The sequence below is a fragment of the Populus euphratica genome, unplaced genomic scaffold (genome assembly GCF_000495115.2).
Source record: "Populus euphratica unplaced genomic scaffold, PopEup_1.0 scaffold1442.1, whole genome shotgun sequence".
In the NCBI taxonomy this organism is placed as follows: Eukaryota; Viridiplantae; Streptophyta; class Magnoliopsida; order Malpighiales; family Salicaceae; genus Populus; species Populus euphratica.
In genome coordinates, this window is record NW_011501299.1 from 28,404 (window position 1) to 48,011 (window position 19,608).

At 30.8% G+C, this 19,608-nt stretch overlaps 4 protein-coding genes and 1 pseudogene across 4 annotated transcripts; 4 read left to right on the top strand and 1 right to left on the bottom strand.

The window, feature by feature from the left end:
* Positions 1 to 303: 303 nt before the first annotated feature.
* LOC105117621 (probable glutathione S-transferase) lies at positions 304 to 1,884 on the bottom strand (the record flags this gene model as incomplete). The annotated part of the gene is made up of 2 exons (XM_011015351.1): positions 1,436 to 1,884; positions 304 to 390 (listed from the first exon to the last, which is right to left on the bottom strand). Coding segments are annotated over exons 1-2 (405 nt in total), but the record flags the coding sequence as incomplete, so codon positions are not given.
* A 3,469-nt stretch (positions 1,885 to 5,353) lies between these two features.
* On the top strand, positions 5,354 to 7,183 carry LOC105117623 (probable glutathione S-transferase). Its single transcript, XM_011015354.1, has 2 exons — positions 5,354 to 5,819; positions 6,627 to 7,183. The coding sequence occupies exons 1-2, from the start codon at positions 5,502 to 5,504 to the stop codon at positions 6,969 to 6,971; spliced, it is 663 nt and encodes a 220-aa protein (XP_011013656.1). The 5' UTR covers positions 5,354 to 5,501; the 3' UTR covers positions 6,972 to 7,183.
* A 2,316-nt stretch (positions 7,184 to 9,499) lies between these two features.
* LOC105117625 (probable glutathione S-transferase) lies at positions 9,500 to 10,842 on the top strand. The gene is made up of 2 exons (XM_011015355.1): positions 9,500 to 9,858; positions 10,288 to 10,842. Exons 1-2 carry the CDS (start codon positions 9,550 to 9,552, stop codon positions 10,630 to 10,632), a joined length of 654 nt encoding a protein of 217 aa, XP_011013657.1. The 5' UTR covers positions 9,500 to 9,549; the 3' UTR covers positions 10,633 to 10,842.
* A 1,205-nt stretch (positions 10,843 to 12,047) lies between these two features.
* Positions 12,048 to 13,773, top strand: LOC105117624 (glutathione S-transferase U19-like; annotated as a pseudogene).
* Positions 13,774 to 14,988: 1,215 nt separating this feature from the next.
* LOC105117626 (CASP-like protein 2A2) lies at positions 14,989 to 17,352 on the top strand. The gene is made up of 3 exons (XM_011015356.1): positions 14,989 to 15,284; positions 16,551 to 16,668; positions 16,770 to 17,352. The coding sequence occupies exons 1-3, from the start codon at positions 15,070 to 15,072 to the stop codon at positions 17,004 to 17,006; spliced, it is 570 nt and encodes a 189-aa protein (XP_011013658.1). The 5' UTR covers positions 14,989 to 15,069; the 3' UTR covers positions 17,007 to 17,352.
* Positions 17,353 to 19,608: the final 2,256 nt, after the last annotated feature.

Sequence of the window (19,608 nt, forward strand, 5' to 3'; positions counted from 1 at the left end):
ATGCACTCTACTCAAGCCCAAACTTCTTCCTTATCATCATAACAAAATCATAGACTTTCTGTGGATCTTCAAGAGACTTGGATACACTCTCTTTCTCCAAGCACCTCTTACAGTAAGCAATCAGCTTTGGACAATCAGCCTCTATATTGAAGTTGCCGATGGTTTCATAGGCATAAAACCAGACCCTAAGCTTAACAGGATTCATTTGAAGAAGCAAATCGCTTTTGTTCCTCAAATCTTGTTCACTGTACTCATACTTAACACCCTTTTCAGCCAATGCTATTCTCACTCTCATACCAAATGGACTTGAAGGCTGCCAATGAAATCCTTCTTGGCTGCCTCCTGATCATCTCCTTCTGTTGTATATATCTTCTTCCCAATCTCATATAACTGAGGGTTCATATCACACCATTGCATAACAAATTAGTATAATGGTCACCACACATAATTAGGTAAAAGTTGTGGCAAATACATCCAACGGAAATAGAACAATTTAAAAAGTTGTGTTTTTTTTTTATTATTACAAATAACGGTTATTTAGTTAAAAATCAAAATATATATCTCATGCAAATTAATTTATATATACATTAAATTAACCCCAAAATTTTATTAACATATTTTATCTTTTAACTAAACAATCATTGTTTCCAATAATAATTGTATATAACATTAATATTTAAATACATGATTATTGAACTATATTATTTTTCTAATATTTTATTAATCTATATTATTTTCTAAAACTTGAGACAAACAATTTCCTTTTAAAAACAATTCACCACAGAGACTTTTTGGCATCACAAAAGTCAAAGGTGACAACATTTAGCGACAAATAATCGATGAGGGCAAAGCCATTCATTGTTAGAGAGGTTAGAAATTCAAAGCAGCTAAATATTTAGCGACAAAGATGGTGATAACATTTCTTTTAGTTTTCTGGGCAACAATAGGAAAACCTCATTTTGTCACTATCAATGATATATTCTTGGAAAACCTCAATATTGTCACTGTTAATTAATTAAAGTATCATCACCTAGGTCCATAAACTTGTCTTTATGCATTAAATATGTTATTTTTTAAAGTTATCTTGGTGCGTTTAAGCAATTGGATCCAATCAATTTGATGATCTTATACAGAAACATCTACTTTAACTCTCATGAACTCACAAGAATGAAAATATAGTTCATCAAAAATGAAATGATCAGAAACCTTAATGGTTAATTTGTTATAATGATCAGACTTCTCCACCATTCCATATTGTGATGCCTAATTTCTTCCATAATTTGGTATTATTCTTCAGGATAATTGCACTGGCGATGTAAAATTCAAACTAATCAAATTGTAATGCGGGTTTAATCACGTCATGGCTCAAAACCAAACAATAATAGAAAACACAAAAGATGAACCCTTTATATTTATTTAAAAAATAATAATTTACCTTCTTATCAACAAAATCTGCCCAGAACCTAGATTGAGCTCTCTCGCAGGGATCAGAAGACAACAAAGGAGCCTTATCCTTCCACACCTCATCAATATACTGAACAATGATAAGTGACTCACAAACAGGTTTCCCATCATCGACAAGAACTGGGATTTTCTTGTGAACAGGATTCATTTGAAGAAGTAAAGCACCTTTGTTCCACAAATCTTGTTCACTGTACTCATACTTTACACCCTTTTCAGCCAATGCTATTCTCACTCTCATACCAAATGGACTTGCCCACAAATCCAACAGGGTTACTTGATCACCAGCCATTCTTGAAGTGAAAAAGAAGATGCTTGGAGTATTGCAACGCTTCTTGGACTCCAAAGGCTGAGGTCTGACAGAGTGGAGACGCTAGTAATTGTTGTAAGAAAAGGCAGGAGGGGGTTTGTGCGGTGGGTTGTCTTCTTATTTATTACACGTCATGTTGAACATTCTAGCAAATTACGTCATCAAGGACCTCATGCTCTCATAAGCCTCTTTCCTTGTCGTTTTGTTTCCTTCTCCTTCTATAATATATACAGTATTCCAGGTATCTCTACGAAAATGATTGTATTGAGCTTTGTGGCACGTGCATGTATGATGTAGCAGGACATAGGACGTAGGAGTTGTTATTTAATTATTTGGGTTGAGGTTATGAGAAGACTTGAATGCATAAATTTTTGTAGTTTTTAAATCTAAATTAGTTTGGTGTGTCGATCTGAAACTTAATTGTTGAATTGGTTTGAGTGAAATAATAAATTAGGATAAGTAAAAACTCCGTAAAATGTGGTTGAGATTTAAAAAAAAAAAGTTGTTTTTTCTTCTAACTAGTGATCATTTTTTTATTTTTTTAGTTTATTATTAACCTTTTTCAAAGTTTATTATATAAATACTAGAAGAATATTTTATTTTTTCAATATAAGATTTAAAATCTTTTAGTATATATATATTTTATATTTACAAGAAAAAAATTATTTTTTCAATGTGTGATTTGATGATTTTTAATATATATACTCTATATTTATAAAAAACAAGTTATGTTTTTTAAATATGAAAAAAAACTTTTTAGTTTAAATAATTTGACTTAAAAAGATAACATACTAACATAGTATCTTTTCAATGTGGAATAAAAAAAATTTAAAATAATTTTTTAAACTTTATTATTTATAACATATATAGCATATATTCACATGGATTGTTTTTTAATTTTTTCATATGAAATATTAAAATTTTTATTTTTTTAATTTTTCCAAGTTGACTCAGTGACACAACCAAAACATTAATATCTTCTCTCAAATACAGGAGTGTCGAAGTAATAAATAACTCGGCAAGATCGGGGTCAAATTATAGAAAAGTTAACTATAATAATAATAATAACAGCAACAATAATAATAGTACTAGTACTAATAACAACAATAACAACAACAACAACAACAACAACAATAAGTTAAAGAGGACCTTGAAATATAAGATTAATATGAGGATTAAACAATGATAAAAATAAATATCAATGTTAGAGGATCTAAAAATGGTATTCCAAACAAGTATAGTATAACTCTTTTTATTACTCAATTGGAAATCACACACAAAGGAGGTTCCAATCGAATTATAAATGGTTAATATGATTATATTAATTATTTTATTTGAATAATGTTAATATTTGTAAATATTGTCAGGTATTCATAATTATAACTTATGTCAACAACAAATCAAATTCCTTTCATAGCATAGGTGTAGGTTTTACCATATGGTTAAGTTATAAAAGTACTAAGCATTTGTTATACCAAGTGTTATATAACATAAATCTAGATTAACTATTTAACAAGTAAGGTATTAAGAATTAATAAGATAAAAATAATAAAACATGTTAATATCAAGTTGTTGAGGATATAAGCATTGAAGTCCATATTGAATATATATTATACTTATTCTTACACCATTAGTGTAACCTTTTCACCTTAACATAATAAACTTAGCTAAATATAATAAAAAAAAGAGAAATATAAATAAACAAGATAAGAATATAGATAAGATATAAGTGAACTAAGTAAATGAAAGAAAATGAAAGGCATAAGCAAGATATTAATGAAAGAAAATCTTAAGCATTACAAAAGTATAAAGAAAAAAAGTAAGAACATGATCTTAATCTGAAACCAAGATACTTAAATGTATGGTAAATGCCTCCTTTTATAAGCTAAAATTTAAAACTATTGATTTGTTGACTAATTGTTGAGTGGGTGACCACATCTTAACTTGGTAACAATACTTATTTTCTTGTCTAAATAAAATATAATTGCTAACATCAGAATTTGAACAAACTGTCTTATAAAAGTTCTAGGAAATTATCTCAGCTTTCCAACAAAAAAATAATAAGGTCATTTAGACTTTTAGAACTCAAGATATGGGTTAAACATTAAATAATATCTGGACTGCAGGATAGATTTTAACTTCTCCGTTGTTGCTATAATTTGAACTTGAAAACAACATTTTTGAATCTTGGACTTCTCATAAAAGTTTTAGGCAGGTCTTAGCTTTTCATTCATATAAAGCAAACCCAAATCCAAGTTCTACAGTGTCAAATATTACCCAATGATTAAATAGTATTCTAATTTAGATCAAACCAACATCTCTTTTCTAAATTTAGCCCTCTCTTTGTCTTCTCAATTTCAGTAATTGAACTCATCAACTAATCATTTTATTTATGTGATAGACCTACATTTAAAATGAATATTTACCATAAATTAAAGGTATCTTATATTATTAGATATGTCATTATAAAACATATTTTAGCTAAGGAGTTATTGATACTTCAAGTGCATAATAATGATATAAAATCTTGATAAAAATACACTTTTAAGTACTAATTAGTTGATCAATTAAAAGAGGCATGTGTATTTTCAAAAATAGATTTGAGGTCATGGTATCATCAAGTGATGATAAAGGAGCAAGATATGGCTAGTTTTGAGACCTTATTTCAAAGACATGAGTAAAGAAGATATCTTCTTGATTAGCATAAGTTTCAAGAATATCTTTATGATTTTTATTTTAATAATGATTGTGTTGATAATAATAGCATAAATAATTAAAATAATAGCAGTGATGAGTTCATTAATAATATCATTACTAATGAGTTAGAGATTGAGTATAAAAATAACATGAAATGTGCCCGACAAAAAAAAAATGATGAACATATTTATTATAAGCTAACTATTATCACAAAGGTTAATATATTTCATATATAAACCACTAAAAGCTGACCCTCATAAGTGATAAGTGTGAAGATTGAATCCTGTAATATATTTCATATATAAACAAAAGAAATTCTAGGATAGGAGTCCTTATTTATTGACCTTGAAGTTCCGGCAACATGAATAAAAGCAGGCAATGGAATTGTATCACAATCGTAACATGTTGAATAGGCATAATAGAGCCCGACTGCCAGTTAAGTTATTGGAGTAGGCCCCCTGTCTTGTTTGTCTTAGCCACCTTATTTTGAAGGAGCAAGCCTGCTTCGGTATTCGGTGGTGGTAGTAACTTCAAAGGAATTGGTAGTATATCTTGAATAGATAAGCATTCATAATGTATGAATTATTTTTTAATTAGTTTAAGTCTAACACTAGCTAAAAATATGATTGCTTAACTTGTATCTTAAAAGACTATTTAAAAATAAATAATCATTAATAAAATTTTAAATTTTGGCACAATAATACAAGATTTTATATTGGTTACACATGTTGTTATTATTATCTTTCTTGTGTTATTTAATAATGTATAGATCATGGTAGGAGAAGGAAGCGAAACAACGAGGAAAAAGGCAAATGAGAGCATGAGGTCCTTGATTACGTAATTTGCTGTCATGATGAACAAATCATCGTCGCGCGGTCAATAAGTCAACTGTAGAAAACTGGACATATTCACCCGCACACCCTTCCTTACAACAAATGCTGGCATTTCCACACTGACAAACCATAGCTTTTGTAGTCCAAGAAAACGAAGAAGCCTAACTTTACTTCAAGCATCTTCTTTTATCACTTCAAGAATGGCTGGTGAACAAGTAACCCTGTTGGATTTCTGGTCAAGTCCATTTGGTATGAGAGTGAGAATAGCATTGGCTGAAAAGGGTGTTAAGTATGAGTACAGTGAACAAGATTTGAGGAACAAAAGCGATTTGCTTCTTCAAATGAATCCTGTTCACAAGAAAATCCCAGTTCTTGTCCATGATGGGAAACCTGTTTGTGAATCACTTATTATTGTTCAGTATATTGATGAGGTGTGGAAGGAAAAGGCTCCTTTGTTGCCTTCTGATCCTTACGAGAGAGCTCGGTCTAGGTTTTGGGCAGATTTTGTTGACAAAAAGGTATGCTTTTTTGTTCTTAAATGGTTCAAGTATTTGGCTTATGATTTTTTATTGTTTTGAGGTATGACTTGATTAAACCCACTTTGCAATTTGATAAGCTTGGAAGAATTAGAATATTATATCACCAGTACAATTAGCCCTTGAGACTAATATATAAAATCATGGAAGAAATTCGGCATCACAATATGGAATGGTGGAAAAGTCTGTATGATATTCATTTCTTTTTCTTTTTTTTTGGTAAGTAGTATGATGTTCATTTCAAGTGTTCTTGGCCACCAATTCTTTTTTATTTAACAAATTAGCCATTAAGGTTTCTCATCATTACTGTCATTCTTGTGAGTTCATGAGAATTAAAGAAGAGTACTTTGGCACGATGTTTCTGTACAAGGATTACCTGATTGGTTGGGTCCAACAACCTTCAATAAAAATATTGGATTAAAGATAAGATTTTGGGCTTAGGTGATGATGCTTTTGTTATATTGGTGGGCAGTCACCTTCAAGTATCCAAAAATATATCATCGATTGATGACATTATTGAGGTTTTCCTATTGGTGAACTTCCCTTGGTTAAAAAAAATGCCATGATGAGCCTTCCATCTATTACTTAATTATTAGTCACTTTCAACGCAGCAAAGTAAATAAGACGTTACACACCATCTTAATTTGTTGCTACGTTAGCTGTCTTTGAATTTCTGCCCTCTGAAACAGTGATTGGCTAGACAGAAATTGCATGTACTGGTCCAACCGTTGACCCTTGTGATTCCAAAGTCACTAATTTGTTTTACAATGGTGTGATATGAATCTGTAGATGTATGACTTTGGGAGGAAGATATGGACAACAAAAGGAGAAGATCAGGAGGTAGCCAAGAAGGATTTCATTGACAGCCTCAAGCTCTTGGAAGGAGAGCTTGGAGACAAGCCTTACTTTGGGGGCGAGACCCTCGGCTTCGTTGATGTTGCACTACTTCCTTTCTATTGTTGGTTTTATGCCTATGAAACCATCGGCAACTTCAATATAGAGGCTGACTGTCCGAAGCTGATTACTTACTGTAAGAGGTGCCTGCAGAAAGAGAGCGTCTCCAAGTCTCTTAAAGATCCACATAAAGTCTATGATTTTGTTGTGATGCTGAGGAAGATGCTTGGGCTTGAGTAGCGAGCATCCATAGACAAGGCTGGCACTTGGCTGCGCCTGTGTTATGTACTGTGTTTTGTTTTGTGTGATTTATGTCTAGGCTAGCACTTGGTTGCGCCTGTGATATGTTTGTACTCTGAGAGTACTTCGATGTGTGCCTGGCTTGGGATGTGTTTTATCTCCATGTTTATTCATGGTAGAAAATAATATCGTGTGGGTGAGAATTTAAGTTATTAAACTTAATAATTAAGACTCTAAAATTATTATTATTAATATTTATTTATTTTTGTGCATAATGGGAAATTTCTTACACACTGAAGGGACCAGGTCCTTAAATTCAGTAGGCACAAAGATTTTTATACAGCACCTAGCCTAACCACATCCTGAAGGAGACAACCATATACAGCTCGGAGAAAAAGAAATTCAGCAATGGCAACCAGAAGCCATTCCATCAAGATTGATGGAGGCTCCATGCATTAGTTTTTGAGGGTAAATGACAAGGTTTGTCACTATTCTCTTACCTTTTTTATGTTTTTGTCTTTGTACACAAAAAAAAAAAAATCCTTAAATAAATATGAAAATCATTTGTTGAGCCATTAGAAAATGACTCATTGATATAGAAAAAATAATACAATAAGAACAATAAATACAAATAATATAATATTATTGAATAGAATCATTTTTAATTTAAAATTTTGTTTTTTTATTAATTTACCACATCAAGTAACATGTCTTTTCAAGAAGTCTATATCTCCTTAAATAAACATGAAAATTAACCTAAACAAACTAAAAAAAATCAATAAAAAAACAACAAAAATTCTAAATAGACTAAAAAAATAAAATTATTAAATATGATAATTAATTTTATAAAATAATTAAAAAAAATAAAAACAACTCAGAAAAAATAAAACCTCATGCATCGGTTTTTCTATGTTAAAAGAAAAATCAACTCTTGAATTTATAATTTTAGATATCAACTCTAGTTGCTTCATGTTAATAAATTCTACATAAAAAAATCAATTAACAATTTAGAGTAATTAATTACAAATCTCAAACTTTATTTATCAACATGTATTATATCAATATAACCATTGAACAAAATTACTTTTTCAATAATAGCAAACATGTAATCAAGCTAATTAGCATAACTTTGATACAATACAAGCTAATTAAGTATCTTTTATATTTTATTTGCACTCAATTTTTAACTTATTATACACTTAATTTATTAATGAAAATATTATTGATGACATTATCATTGTCATTATTTATGCTATTATTATCAATATAATTAACAACAAAATATGTATTATAAATTGATAAAGAGTATTAATTCACATCTACCTCATTTTCATTATAAATAAAATTATCAAAGTTTTTATAATATTTATCTCAATTAAGAAGTTATCGTATCAACTCATGCCTTTAAAAATAGATTCTCTTATTTAACTATGAATTAGTAGCCATTATTCTTCTAATTTTTCAGATTTTTTTTTCAATATCTGTACTAATTAATAAGATAATTTTCAACTTGCCTATATAATTTTATTATTACTGGTTAACGAGTTAATTTTATAATTTTTATTAATGTTTTTTATCATCAACTCTTGAATATTTATTTTTCAATGACAAATCTTTCCATCTACTTTCATATAAGTATTTTTATATTTTATGATATCTTTTAATTATATTATTCAATATCATACACTAACTAACTATTAGAAATTATTAAGTTTTGATACTAGTGAAAAATATATGAAAACAACATAAAAAACAATAAGTATATGAAAACAACATAAAAAAAAATAAGTATAATCAATAGAATTTTTTTTTGAATAGTACCATTACACCTAAAATTATAATTTAAATTTTTTATTTCTCAATAATTCACTATACCAACTAATATACCTCTTTAAATAGTTTACAATTTTTTAAATAAATTCAAAAACCAATGTAAATAAAACACAAAAACTAAAAATAAAAGGAAAATAATAAAAATTCTAAACAAATTATGAAAAGTAAAATTATTGAGTATGATTTTTAATTTTAAAAACAAAATAGGAAAAATAAAAATAACTAATAAAACATTAATTTTCCTTAAAATCCTAGCATTTTTAAAATTTTTTAAATTGTATAAAATAACATGTGAGATTTTATTTAAACACCTATACTTTTATTTTCATCAATAACAAAGTGACTTGGGTTGGATTTGTGCTGAGAGTGTACAATAGTTTTCTTAAAAAGCACAGTTATCGTATTGATTCGAGAATTTGTATGGAAAAGGTTATAGATTATCTGGTGTATCTAAATTAATTCTGTCCCCCAACTATCACATGAGTATCAATTGAGTTTCTAAACAAAATACATTTTCAATTGAATCCCTCATCTATAAAACATTACCAAATTAACCCACTATCAAAATTTATGATTTAGATTAATAAAGACAAATTTGAGAAAAGGGACCAATTGAGAACTGCCCAGTAGATGGAGGATCCAATTGAGAATTTCTTATTTAGACCCAACTGAGAAGTGGATTGGATGACATAGTTGAAGAATTTCGTTCATTCACTTAGTTGAAGAAGTTTTTGCCACTTCAACAATGGCTGTAACACTGTTGGATACAAGGGTAAGCCCATTTGGCATGAGAGTGAGGATAGCATTAGAAGAGAAGGGTGTGAAGTATGAGTACAGTGAGCAAGATTTGAGGAACAAGGGTCCCATGCTTCTTCAAATGAACCCAGTTTACAAGAAGGTCCCAGTTCTTATTCACAATGGGAAACCAATCTGTGAGTCTCTTATTGCTGTTCAGTATATTGATGAGGTGTGGAATAACAAGTCTCCTTTGCTGCCCTCTGATCCATACCAGAGAGCTCAATCCAGGTTGTGGGCTGATTTTGTTGACAACAAGGTATGTGTGTGTCTGTCTTTGCTTTCTATTCTTAGTTTTGGTATCTGCTTTTACCTCGTAGACTCCGAAATTATTTGTTGTTGAAAAGGCCAACCATTTTGCTTCGATCTGGCATACAAACTTGTAAAAATTATGTGGATTTTTACCTTATTTTCGCCACATTTAGTCAACTGTAAAGAATTTCACCTATATGGAGAGTATATTTTTATGATTAGTCCAGTTGGGTTGATTGGAGGAAATACGACAAATGTATGATAAATTTGATGAAATGCTTTAAACAGGGTCTAGTTTGCAGAAATTACACAAACAAAGAGAGCTAAATTGGGGATTTTCCAATTGAAAAATTCCCCTTTAACTTCTTGGTTGTGTAATTTTGATTACAAGGTTTATTTGTTATTCAATTTTAAATGGTTGGATATGAATCTGTAGGTGTATTTTCCTGGGAGGAAGACATGGACAAAGAAAGGACAAGAGCTGGAGGCAGGCAAGAATGATTTAATTGAGTCCCTCAAGTTGTTGGAAGGAGAGCTAGGAGACAAGCCTTATTTTGAAGGTGACAACCTCGGCTATGTGGATATTGCACTTGTTCCTTTCTATAGCTGGTTTCATGGCTATGAGACATTTGGTAACTTTAGCATAGAGGCTGAGTGTCCCAAGTTAATTGCTTGGTGTAAGAGGTGCTTGCAGAACGAGAGTGTATCCAGATCTCTTGCAGATCCACAAGAAGTCTATGGTTTTTTGGTGGAGCTGAGAAAGAAGTTAGGGTTTGAATAGATGGAAGGATGTGCATCCACAGGCAAGCTTGTTTGGTTTCTGTTTTTCTGCTTAGTGTAAGCCTACAAGCTTCTATCTGGAAATAATATCGTGGACACGTAGTTGTGACCTGTTTTTGTTAGAATCTGAACTTAATTTTTTGGGCATATGTTCTCGTTCAAGAATATTTCAAGCTTCAATAAAAGCCATTCAAATGCTTTTAGTTTTACCTACATAATGTTCGAAATTTCTTTTCATACTATAAAACACTATCCAAAATATAAGCTTTTATTAATATCATCATTTACCCTCTAGTTTATCTTTTTCCATAATTTATCACGACCACATACACTCTGCAGAGGAAGATAGCAAATCTGCTATAAAATCCCGCTTTCTGCTATTAGAAGACTTTAGAATGGAAGAAGGGAATATTAGTGATCTTGTGATACTTTCTTATTCAAACAATGGCACATGAGGTGACACTATTTAATTTCTGGATAAGCCATAATGGCATGAGAGTCAAATAGCGTTAGCAGAGAAGTATGTCAAGTATGAGAACAGTGAAGAGGACTTGAGGAACAAGAGTACCCAGAGGACTTGAGGAACAAGAGTACCTTGCTTCTTCAGATGAATCCAGTTTACAAGAACATTCCTGTTCTCATCCCCAATGGAAAACCAGTTTGTCAATCCCTTATTATTGTTCAGTGTAAGGACAGGGAAATGCCTCATAATTGTTTGTTTTAAGTGCAATGTCGTAGCATTTCAAGCAATTTCTTTTATTACATATGTTCAGCCGAATATCTCCGTGTTATGAAATATCTCACAAAAATGAAATTCTACATAAAACTACATAAAAATAAAAGAAGCAAAATGAAAAGAACCTTAAACTAGTCATCCTCAATCATCTTTTATTGGGTGGAAATCATTCATACATGAATAATCATAAATGTTAATCTTTTTTCTATGTAGAAAATTAAATTTAGTAAATATATTAATTGGGCAAGAAAAGTTACCGGGTTTGATTGAGCCTGAGGAGGCCGCTGTCAATGTTGTGGTTGAATTTCGTAGTTGAGGGAAGAAGAAGACGAAGAAAATGCAGAGAAATGGGGCCTGGGAAATTGAAGGAAAATGAAGAAAAAAGGGGGCTAACGGTATATCTAGTTTAGAAAATTAAAAGTGAAAAATGTATTGGTTGGTTCGCTTATTATTTTTAAAAAGAAAAGTTAAATGTGTGTTTAGTGTCAAGTAGCAATTCTTTGTATATAGATTTTTTATTTTTTATTCCGAGTACATGGGGTTGCCCTGGCACCTACAGCACTAGTTGTAGGGCCGTGGAGTTCCGATGTGAAAGTCCCGAACCAACTCACAGAGGATTGGGCTCGGAAGGATAATCTAGGAACATGTACATGGGCTAGATGGGCTAATGTAGTTGAAGACTTGATACTGATGAACAAAGAAAATCAGATTTATCTTCCCGAAATCCTGACATCTTTAATATAGTTGAGGACTTGATATTGATGAACAAGGAAAATCAGCTTCAAGATTTGTACTTTGTACAGTACCCTTCTCCTAAACTCTCTAGTAAATAGAGAAGAAAGAAATTTACTAGTGACAAGTTCTTTGTCCTCAACCTGTTGATGGCTGTAACACTGTTGGATACATGGGCAAGCCCTTTCGGCATGAGTGAGAATAGCATTAGAAGAGAAGCGTGTCAATTATGAGTATGCTGAACAGGACTTGAGGAACGAGAGTCCTTTACTTCTTCAAATTAACCCAGTTTACAAGAAGGTCTCAGTTCTCATTCACAATGGTAAACCAATCTATGAGTGTGCCTTATTGCTGTTGAGGATGTTGATGAGGTGTGGAATAACCAGAGTCTCCTTTGCTGTCTCCTCATCCTTACAAGAGAGCTCAATCCAGGTTTTGGGCTGATTTTGCTGACAAGAAGGTATGTGTCTAATCTGCATCCTACCCTGCGTATGCTTTCTGCTGCCGAAAAGGAATCGGTGTAAATTTTTGTGCTCTGTAGTCAATCATCAAATTAGCTGATTAATTCACTTGAGAATTGTGGGATATTACTCTGTAGGTGTACCGTTCTGGAAGGAAGACGTGGACGGAAAAAGGAGAAGAGAAGGAGGCAGCCAATATTGATTTCATTGAGTCCCTTAAGTTGTTGGAAAGGGAGCTAGGAGACAAGCCTTATTTTGAAGGTGACAAACTCGGTTATGTGGATGTTGCACTTATCCCTTTCTGATGCTGGTTTCATGGATACGAGACATTTGGCAACTTTAGCATAGAGGAGGAGTACCCCAAGTTGATTGCTTGGTGTAAGAGGTGCATGCAGAAGGAGAGTATATCCAAATCTCTTGCAGATCCGCAGAAGATCTGCATCTTCATGGTGGAGCTCAGAAAGAAATTTGGGCTTGATCAGTAGATATATGAAAGGATATGTGCTTCTATATACATGCTTGCTAGTTTCTGGTACCCTGGTTTCTGTTTTTCTGCCTAGTATAGCTTCTATTCCAAAAGAATTGTTTACAAGCAGTTGGTTGTGACCTGTTTGTGTTAGAATCTGAACTCGCTTGTTGGGACTGGGATTGCTTAAAAAAGGTCCCAAGATAATCTAAGCCTCAATTGAATGCTCTTACTATTGCAAACATAATGTTCTGGATTCCTTTTCAATCCATGAAACATTATCCAAAATATAATGTTTGCATGAATATTTAGTAATATCGTTCTCCAGCTTAGTTCTTCCCACGTCATCCCAACCACGCGCTCTGCAGAGGAAGATGGCAAATCTGCTGTAAAACCTCTCTTTCTGCTATCAGAAGCACAACATTGGGCAGCTAGAAGAGGCGTTTTCCATGCAGCAACCGGAGGGGATGAAAGAGGAAGTATACTACACGGAAAAGGAGAAGAACAACACAGATTTGAGAGCCTTTATATGTGGCAGAGACCGCCTTGAAGTCAGCAACTCAACCTCGAAGAAAAAGGTCTCCGAGTAGTTCTGACTTGGGTTTTGTGTGGTAATATGTTAAAGCTACCTTAGATTAGATCATGTTTATCCTTAATAGCTATTTTCGAGCAAATAGAATCATTGTTAGGCTAGGATAATAAATCTAAATAAATAGCTAAAGGTGCATGAACAATTAGAAATAAAATAACATGATTTTCTATAATTTACTAAAAGATTTTGTGCAAGTATATACTTTTATACAGGCTGCCAAACTCTAGCTAATAATAACGTTCAAGCATGCACCCACACTACTTTGTTATATAAAACTATCATTAGCTTATCTTATCGTTAAAATTTTCTTCTTTTTTCTATGTGTTAATACTATTTGATTTTTTTTCTTTTCAAAAAAATATTTACTTTAACCCATGGTATAATATAGGTTACTGGGTTAGACTTTAAAATTTTTTTTATATTATTTTTTTATTAAATTATTTTAATTTCATATTAAAATCACGAATCTAATCTAATTTTATTTTAAATAATTTTTTTAATAATTTATTATTATTATTATTATTATTAAAACTAATCAAAATTCTCTTACTTTTTTAAAAAATAATAATTTTTTTCAGGTTAAAAAATAAAATTAGCCACACCGGCTACCAATCTTGTAAATTCTATAGGCACAGAGCTTTTTATACAGGACCCGACCGAACCACATCCTAAAGGCCACGACCATATGCTGCCCGAAGAGAAAGAAATTCAACAAGGTAGTAGGTGGCAACCGAAGCCGAACGGCGATCTTCGGCAAACAATAACTATGCTTCATCTATTTGACCTTTGGAGAGTCTAGTAAAGTTCTCAAAGAAAGGGTCAACCGTTGATCACCAAGCAATATTTGCCTAAAAATGAAGTTTCTATTTTTTTTTCCCTTGTGTACACTAAACTTTCATTTTCTAAGGTTGGCAATTTATTTTCCTATAAAATAATTAAAAAAAACTTAAAAATAAATTTAATTTTTAATGTGTACAACTACACAATTTATTACTTGAAGATAAAAACAATTGTATTTACATGTTAAAATACATAAATGAGATAGCAATCAGATTCTGAATTTATTTTTTAAAATTTATAAATTTTAAGGTTATTAAAAATTATATAATTAGTAATTTTAAAATTTTAAAAACTAATTAAAATATACATACATCATCATTAATTTTAAAAAATAATTGATAATACAATATAAATAAATAAAATATAGAGAATAAATCGTTGGATATACATGACCTTTGGTACGTTGGTACGTGTGAAGATAGAGGAGCAGAGCTATCCATGCACTTAGCTATATGTGGCCTGCCTTGATGGTGATGACATTGAATACTTGTCACCCACCTCACCTAACGTTCTTAAATGATCGCCCCCTTTTTACGAGTAGCTTCACGTCTTGTTCATCACTGCTTTTTGCAGAATACCAAACTTGAGAAAACAATGAGAGAGAAGGAGGGATGATGGGGAAGAGGGACGAAGAAGGAGATCCTCCAATGGCAATGATGGGGCCAAGAGACGAGAATGAAGATGTGAAAAGCACCATGCGCACTGCTGAGTCTATGTTGCGTTTGGTGCCTGTGGCTTTGAGTGTTTCAGCACTTGTTGTCATGCTTAAGAATACTCAAACTAATGACTATGGATCACTTTCTTATTCAGATCTCGGAGCTTTCAGGTACTTCATATTTTATGTATTTTCATGCACCCATTTTTAGTGCTTTTTACACCCATGTTCTGTGTGTTTGATTGCAAGTTTTTTTTTTTTAAATAATAATTGGAGGGTTTGTTTCTTGTAATATTGAGGTAAGCATAATGCTAATTTTAAGAATATTTAATTTAAGATCATACTTATTGTATTAAATGAGTGGATTATACAATTAAATCTCATAAATCCAAAGTTTCTCCAAGAAGAATTTCTCAGTCGTCTGCAGGAGGCGGGCAATAGGGGTGTGCTAGGTTTACTTTTAGGGATCAGCTAAGCAACTAAAGCTTTAGGTAATTAAGCAGCTAAACTAGCAGGTAGCAGGAGTGCCAAATAGCGAGCGCTAGTTATGTTACCCGCAATCCACATATTAGATATTTTTATTTTTTATATAAAAAAATATATACTTGTATGTTTTTAGAATTTTATATGTAATTGAATAAATTAAACACAATGTGTATTTATAAATAAATAATTATTAACTAATTATTTAATTTTATATGTAATTAAATAATTATTAACAATATTTAAAAATAAAAATTTAAGAAATGAAGAAATAGAGTTAAATCAATATATTTAATGTTGAAAAATAAGATGTTTATACAGTTGTATTTACTAAATTTGTTAATTAAAAATAATTTTTGTAATATAATATTAGAAATATTATATGAATTTTTTTTATTTTTTAAAATAAAGTTTATCCATATAAAAAATTAAAAAATTATAAATAAATAAAAATTAAATGTATAATTAAAAAAATAATTAATATGTAAAAAGAGACTTAACAGTAGAAGAAATATAAAATTTTACATAACTCTTCCACTATAATATATAAAAAATAAATAATGAAACCTGCACAGTAAAAAACTGTATCATTTAAATAATACTTAATTCTGTTCTTACAAGGGCCCGCCCTCCCTTCAGTCACTGGATTAAAAAAAAAAATGATATTGTTTTAAATAAAAATTTTAAAAATTCCTTAAAGTTGACCCTGCATGTCTCATTTAGGTTTGGATAGACTAATGTTCGACTAAATCAATGTGTAAATGGTTAGAAAAACCCAGCTTATGCCAAGCTTTAAATCAGCTGGTCACCAGTTTAAGTAGGAATAATTATGCCAAGTACATTCAATTAGTCGGAAAAACAACTTCTTAATTCAGTTCCTTTTATGAAGCATGATTGTTCTTCACAATATTTCATGCTAACTTGTTTTTAATCACATCCATTTTTATGATATAGGTATTTGGTGAATGCCAATGGCATCTGTGCTGGTTATTCCCTTCTTTCAGCTGTCATTGTAGCCATGCCTAGACCATGGACAACGCCTCAAGCATGGACTTTTTTCTTACTCGACCAGGTAATTCTCAATCCCATCGAATTAATTCACACCCTTAATTTCATATAATATATATATATATATATATATTAATCAATCTGTTTTTGGAGGAACCTATCTAGGTGTTTACGTATGTGATTCTGGCTGCCGGAACAGTATCGACGGAGGTGTTATACTTGGCAGACAAGGGAGACACATCCATCGCTTGGAGCGCAACTTGTGTGTCGTTTGGTGGATTTTGTCACAAGGCCTTGATATCCACGGTCATTACATTCGTTGCAGTAATCTTCTATGCAGCTCTCTTGCTCCTCTCTTCCTACAAGCTTTTCAGCAAATATGATGCGCCCGTTGTGACCTAACCAGGCGAGGGTTTTGAGACTGTCACCCTCTGTTCACCACCACCACCACCACCACCACCAAGCAATCTCCACTTCCATCTCCATGCGAAGCTAGCATGTCCTGCCCCCAATAACAGCCCAGATCAGGAGGAGGTTGATGACTATATACAGAAGCACTTCACTGCCCTGGTGTGATTCCCAAGAGACCATGCTTTACTGAATCCATGCACTTGAAAATTTATAAGAAATATATATGCCTTGCATCTTTAATTACAAGCCTTTGGTTTGTAGGAGTTGGTGTGAAGAAATTAATTATATGAAATTTGTAAATAATTTATAAAAAAGCCTTCCATGAGACCACTTGGCTTGAATTCAGACTTGGAAATTTGTACAGACCAGAAATTGTTTGCTTAAACCCAGGTTATTACTACATAATAGAAGAGATAGAGATCGAGACAGAATTATTTTGTGTTACGCTCAATGTTTGTTTTATATTTTCAATGTCTTTGTTTTTATTTTATTTTAATATGGTTACGAACACTATTTGTCTAAGAGGCATGAGCGATTAAGCAAAAAGTGCACAGCAAACTGATATAATTTTCAAGATTTAATGACTTTAATTTACTTAATTATTATATATATATATATAAAGTCAATGTGTAGTTCAATTGGCAGTAAAGTCACCCTTCCCGTAAGATCTCAGGCCTCTCATTTATAATAAATAAATGTACCAACTGGATTTCAATTAGTGATAGGTCCAAGCCCAGATGAGGAGAATATGTACAAATTAGTGGCCCAAATGGACTGCTACTGGTTACAGGTATCCGACCCACCTAAATTAGAAGCACATAACAATATCATCCCAGGTTTTATCAGATATGAAAACTGGTAACCATTGAACCATAGTTTTGAGCTCCTTTCATGAATCTGTTCAGCATCGCTTGTGCAGAATAAAGCTGCTTCGAGAAGCCATAACTAAGCCAATGGAATTCTAGTGATGTTGTTTATGACATGGTCTAATGAACCAATCGGATAAGATTTTTTATTTATTTATTAATGAAATTGTTCGAGTCAGTTTATATTTACCTTAACTACTATTATGAACCCTAAATTTAATGCACATGTAAACTTTATCAATTTTAATTTATAATTTACTAAGTTTAACTTTGAACCAATTGAAATATTAATCTAATAAAATTAATCTAATAAAATCTAAGTTGATGGATAAAATTTAAGTAAAACCCAACAAAGTCATCTTTGATTTTTTTTACATAGAAAATAATGTAATTCTAGTTTAATTTTATTTGTTTTAAAAAAATCATTTTATTTTAAATAAGTACAGCAATATTATTTTATAAGTTGACTTAATCAATCCATCTAATATTCCATCTAATATTGTGATAATTATTACTTTAATTCTGAATTGGTTTAAAGATTAATCTAATTAAATTCAATTTAATTTAGTAAAATCTAATAAAACCCAACCATATTATCTTTCTATATACATATACATATATTATCTTTCTATATACATATACATGTACATATATATATATATATATGTGCGCATGTGTGTATATATAACGATGTAATTTTAGTTTTTTCTAATTTATCTAAACTAATCATCTTATTTTAAATAAACAAAGAAATGTTATTTTATAAGTTGACTTAATGAGTTTATTTAGTATTATGATAGTTGTTATTTTTTAAAGTAGTTTTTGTTAGAAAGTTTAATAAAATAATTTTTTTAGTTTTAAAAATTTATTTTTAATATTGACATCTAAATGATCTAAAAATATAAAAAAAAATTAAAAAAATTCAAATTCAAATATTTTTAATACAAAAATAAATATGGTGAATAAACACCAGGCTGAGAAGTATGCTCTGTCCATTTATAATGAAATTTCAAAATTATCTTTATATATATGTATATATATATAAAGATTCCATCTCTGCCTCGCATGACAGTCGACACTGGATATCTGTGGGCTTTTGTAGTCATCTCTTTGCTTCTATGACACGGCTTTCTGTGCTTCACAACTCGAGAATTCAATTACTAAAATTATTCTCCACAACGATTCCTCAAAATATCAAAGAAACAGAAATTCCTGCCCTCAAATATTAAAGGGAAAAAACCACCAATATCAAGCATATTTAAATTCTCTGCTCATGAAAAAAAAATTCAAATCAAATAAGTTTTAGAATGCTAAAAAAAGGTCAATGTAAAAAAAAATAAAGAAGCTATGTACACTATAATTTAAAAATATGACCCAACTTAAAAGTTAACTCAAGATCGGGTCGTTCGAGATTGGAATCGAGCCAAGTTAAAGAAAAAATAAAAAAAAATTAATATAACTCGACTGATTCAATATATTGACTCCCGATTTAATTAACCTGATAAAAACCTGTCAAAAACTTGGTTATAATTCATTGACTTTTGCTTATTTTTTTTATTAAAACAATATCATTTTAATTTAAAAAAAAACTCAATAATCTAGTAATCTTGTAAAAACTTAAAATTTAGACTTTAGACAATAACAGATCTAAAAACTATGATTTAAACCTGGATATACTCTTATATTAAAATCTTTATCCTTTAAAAAATTATCTTAAATCTAAGTAT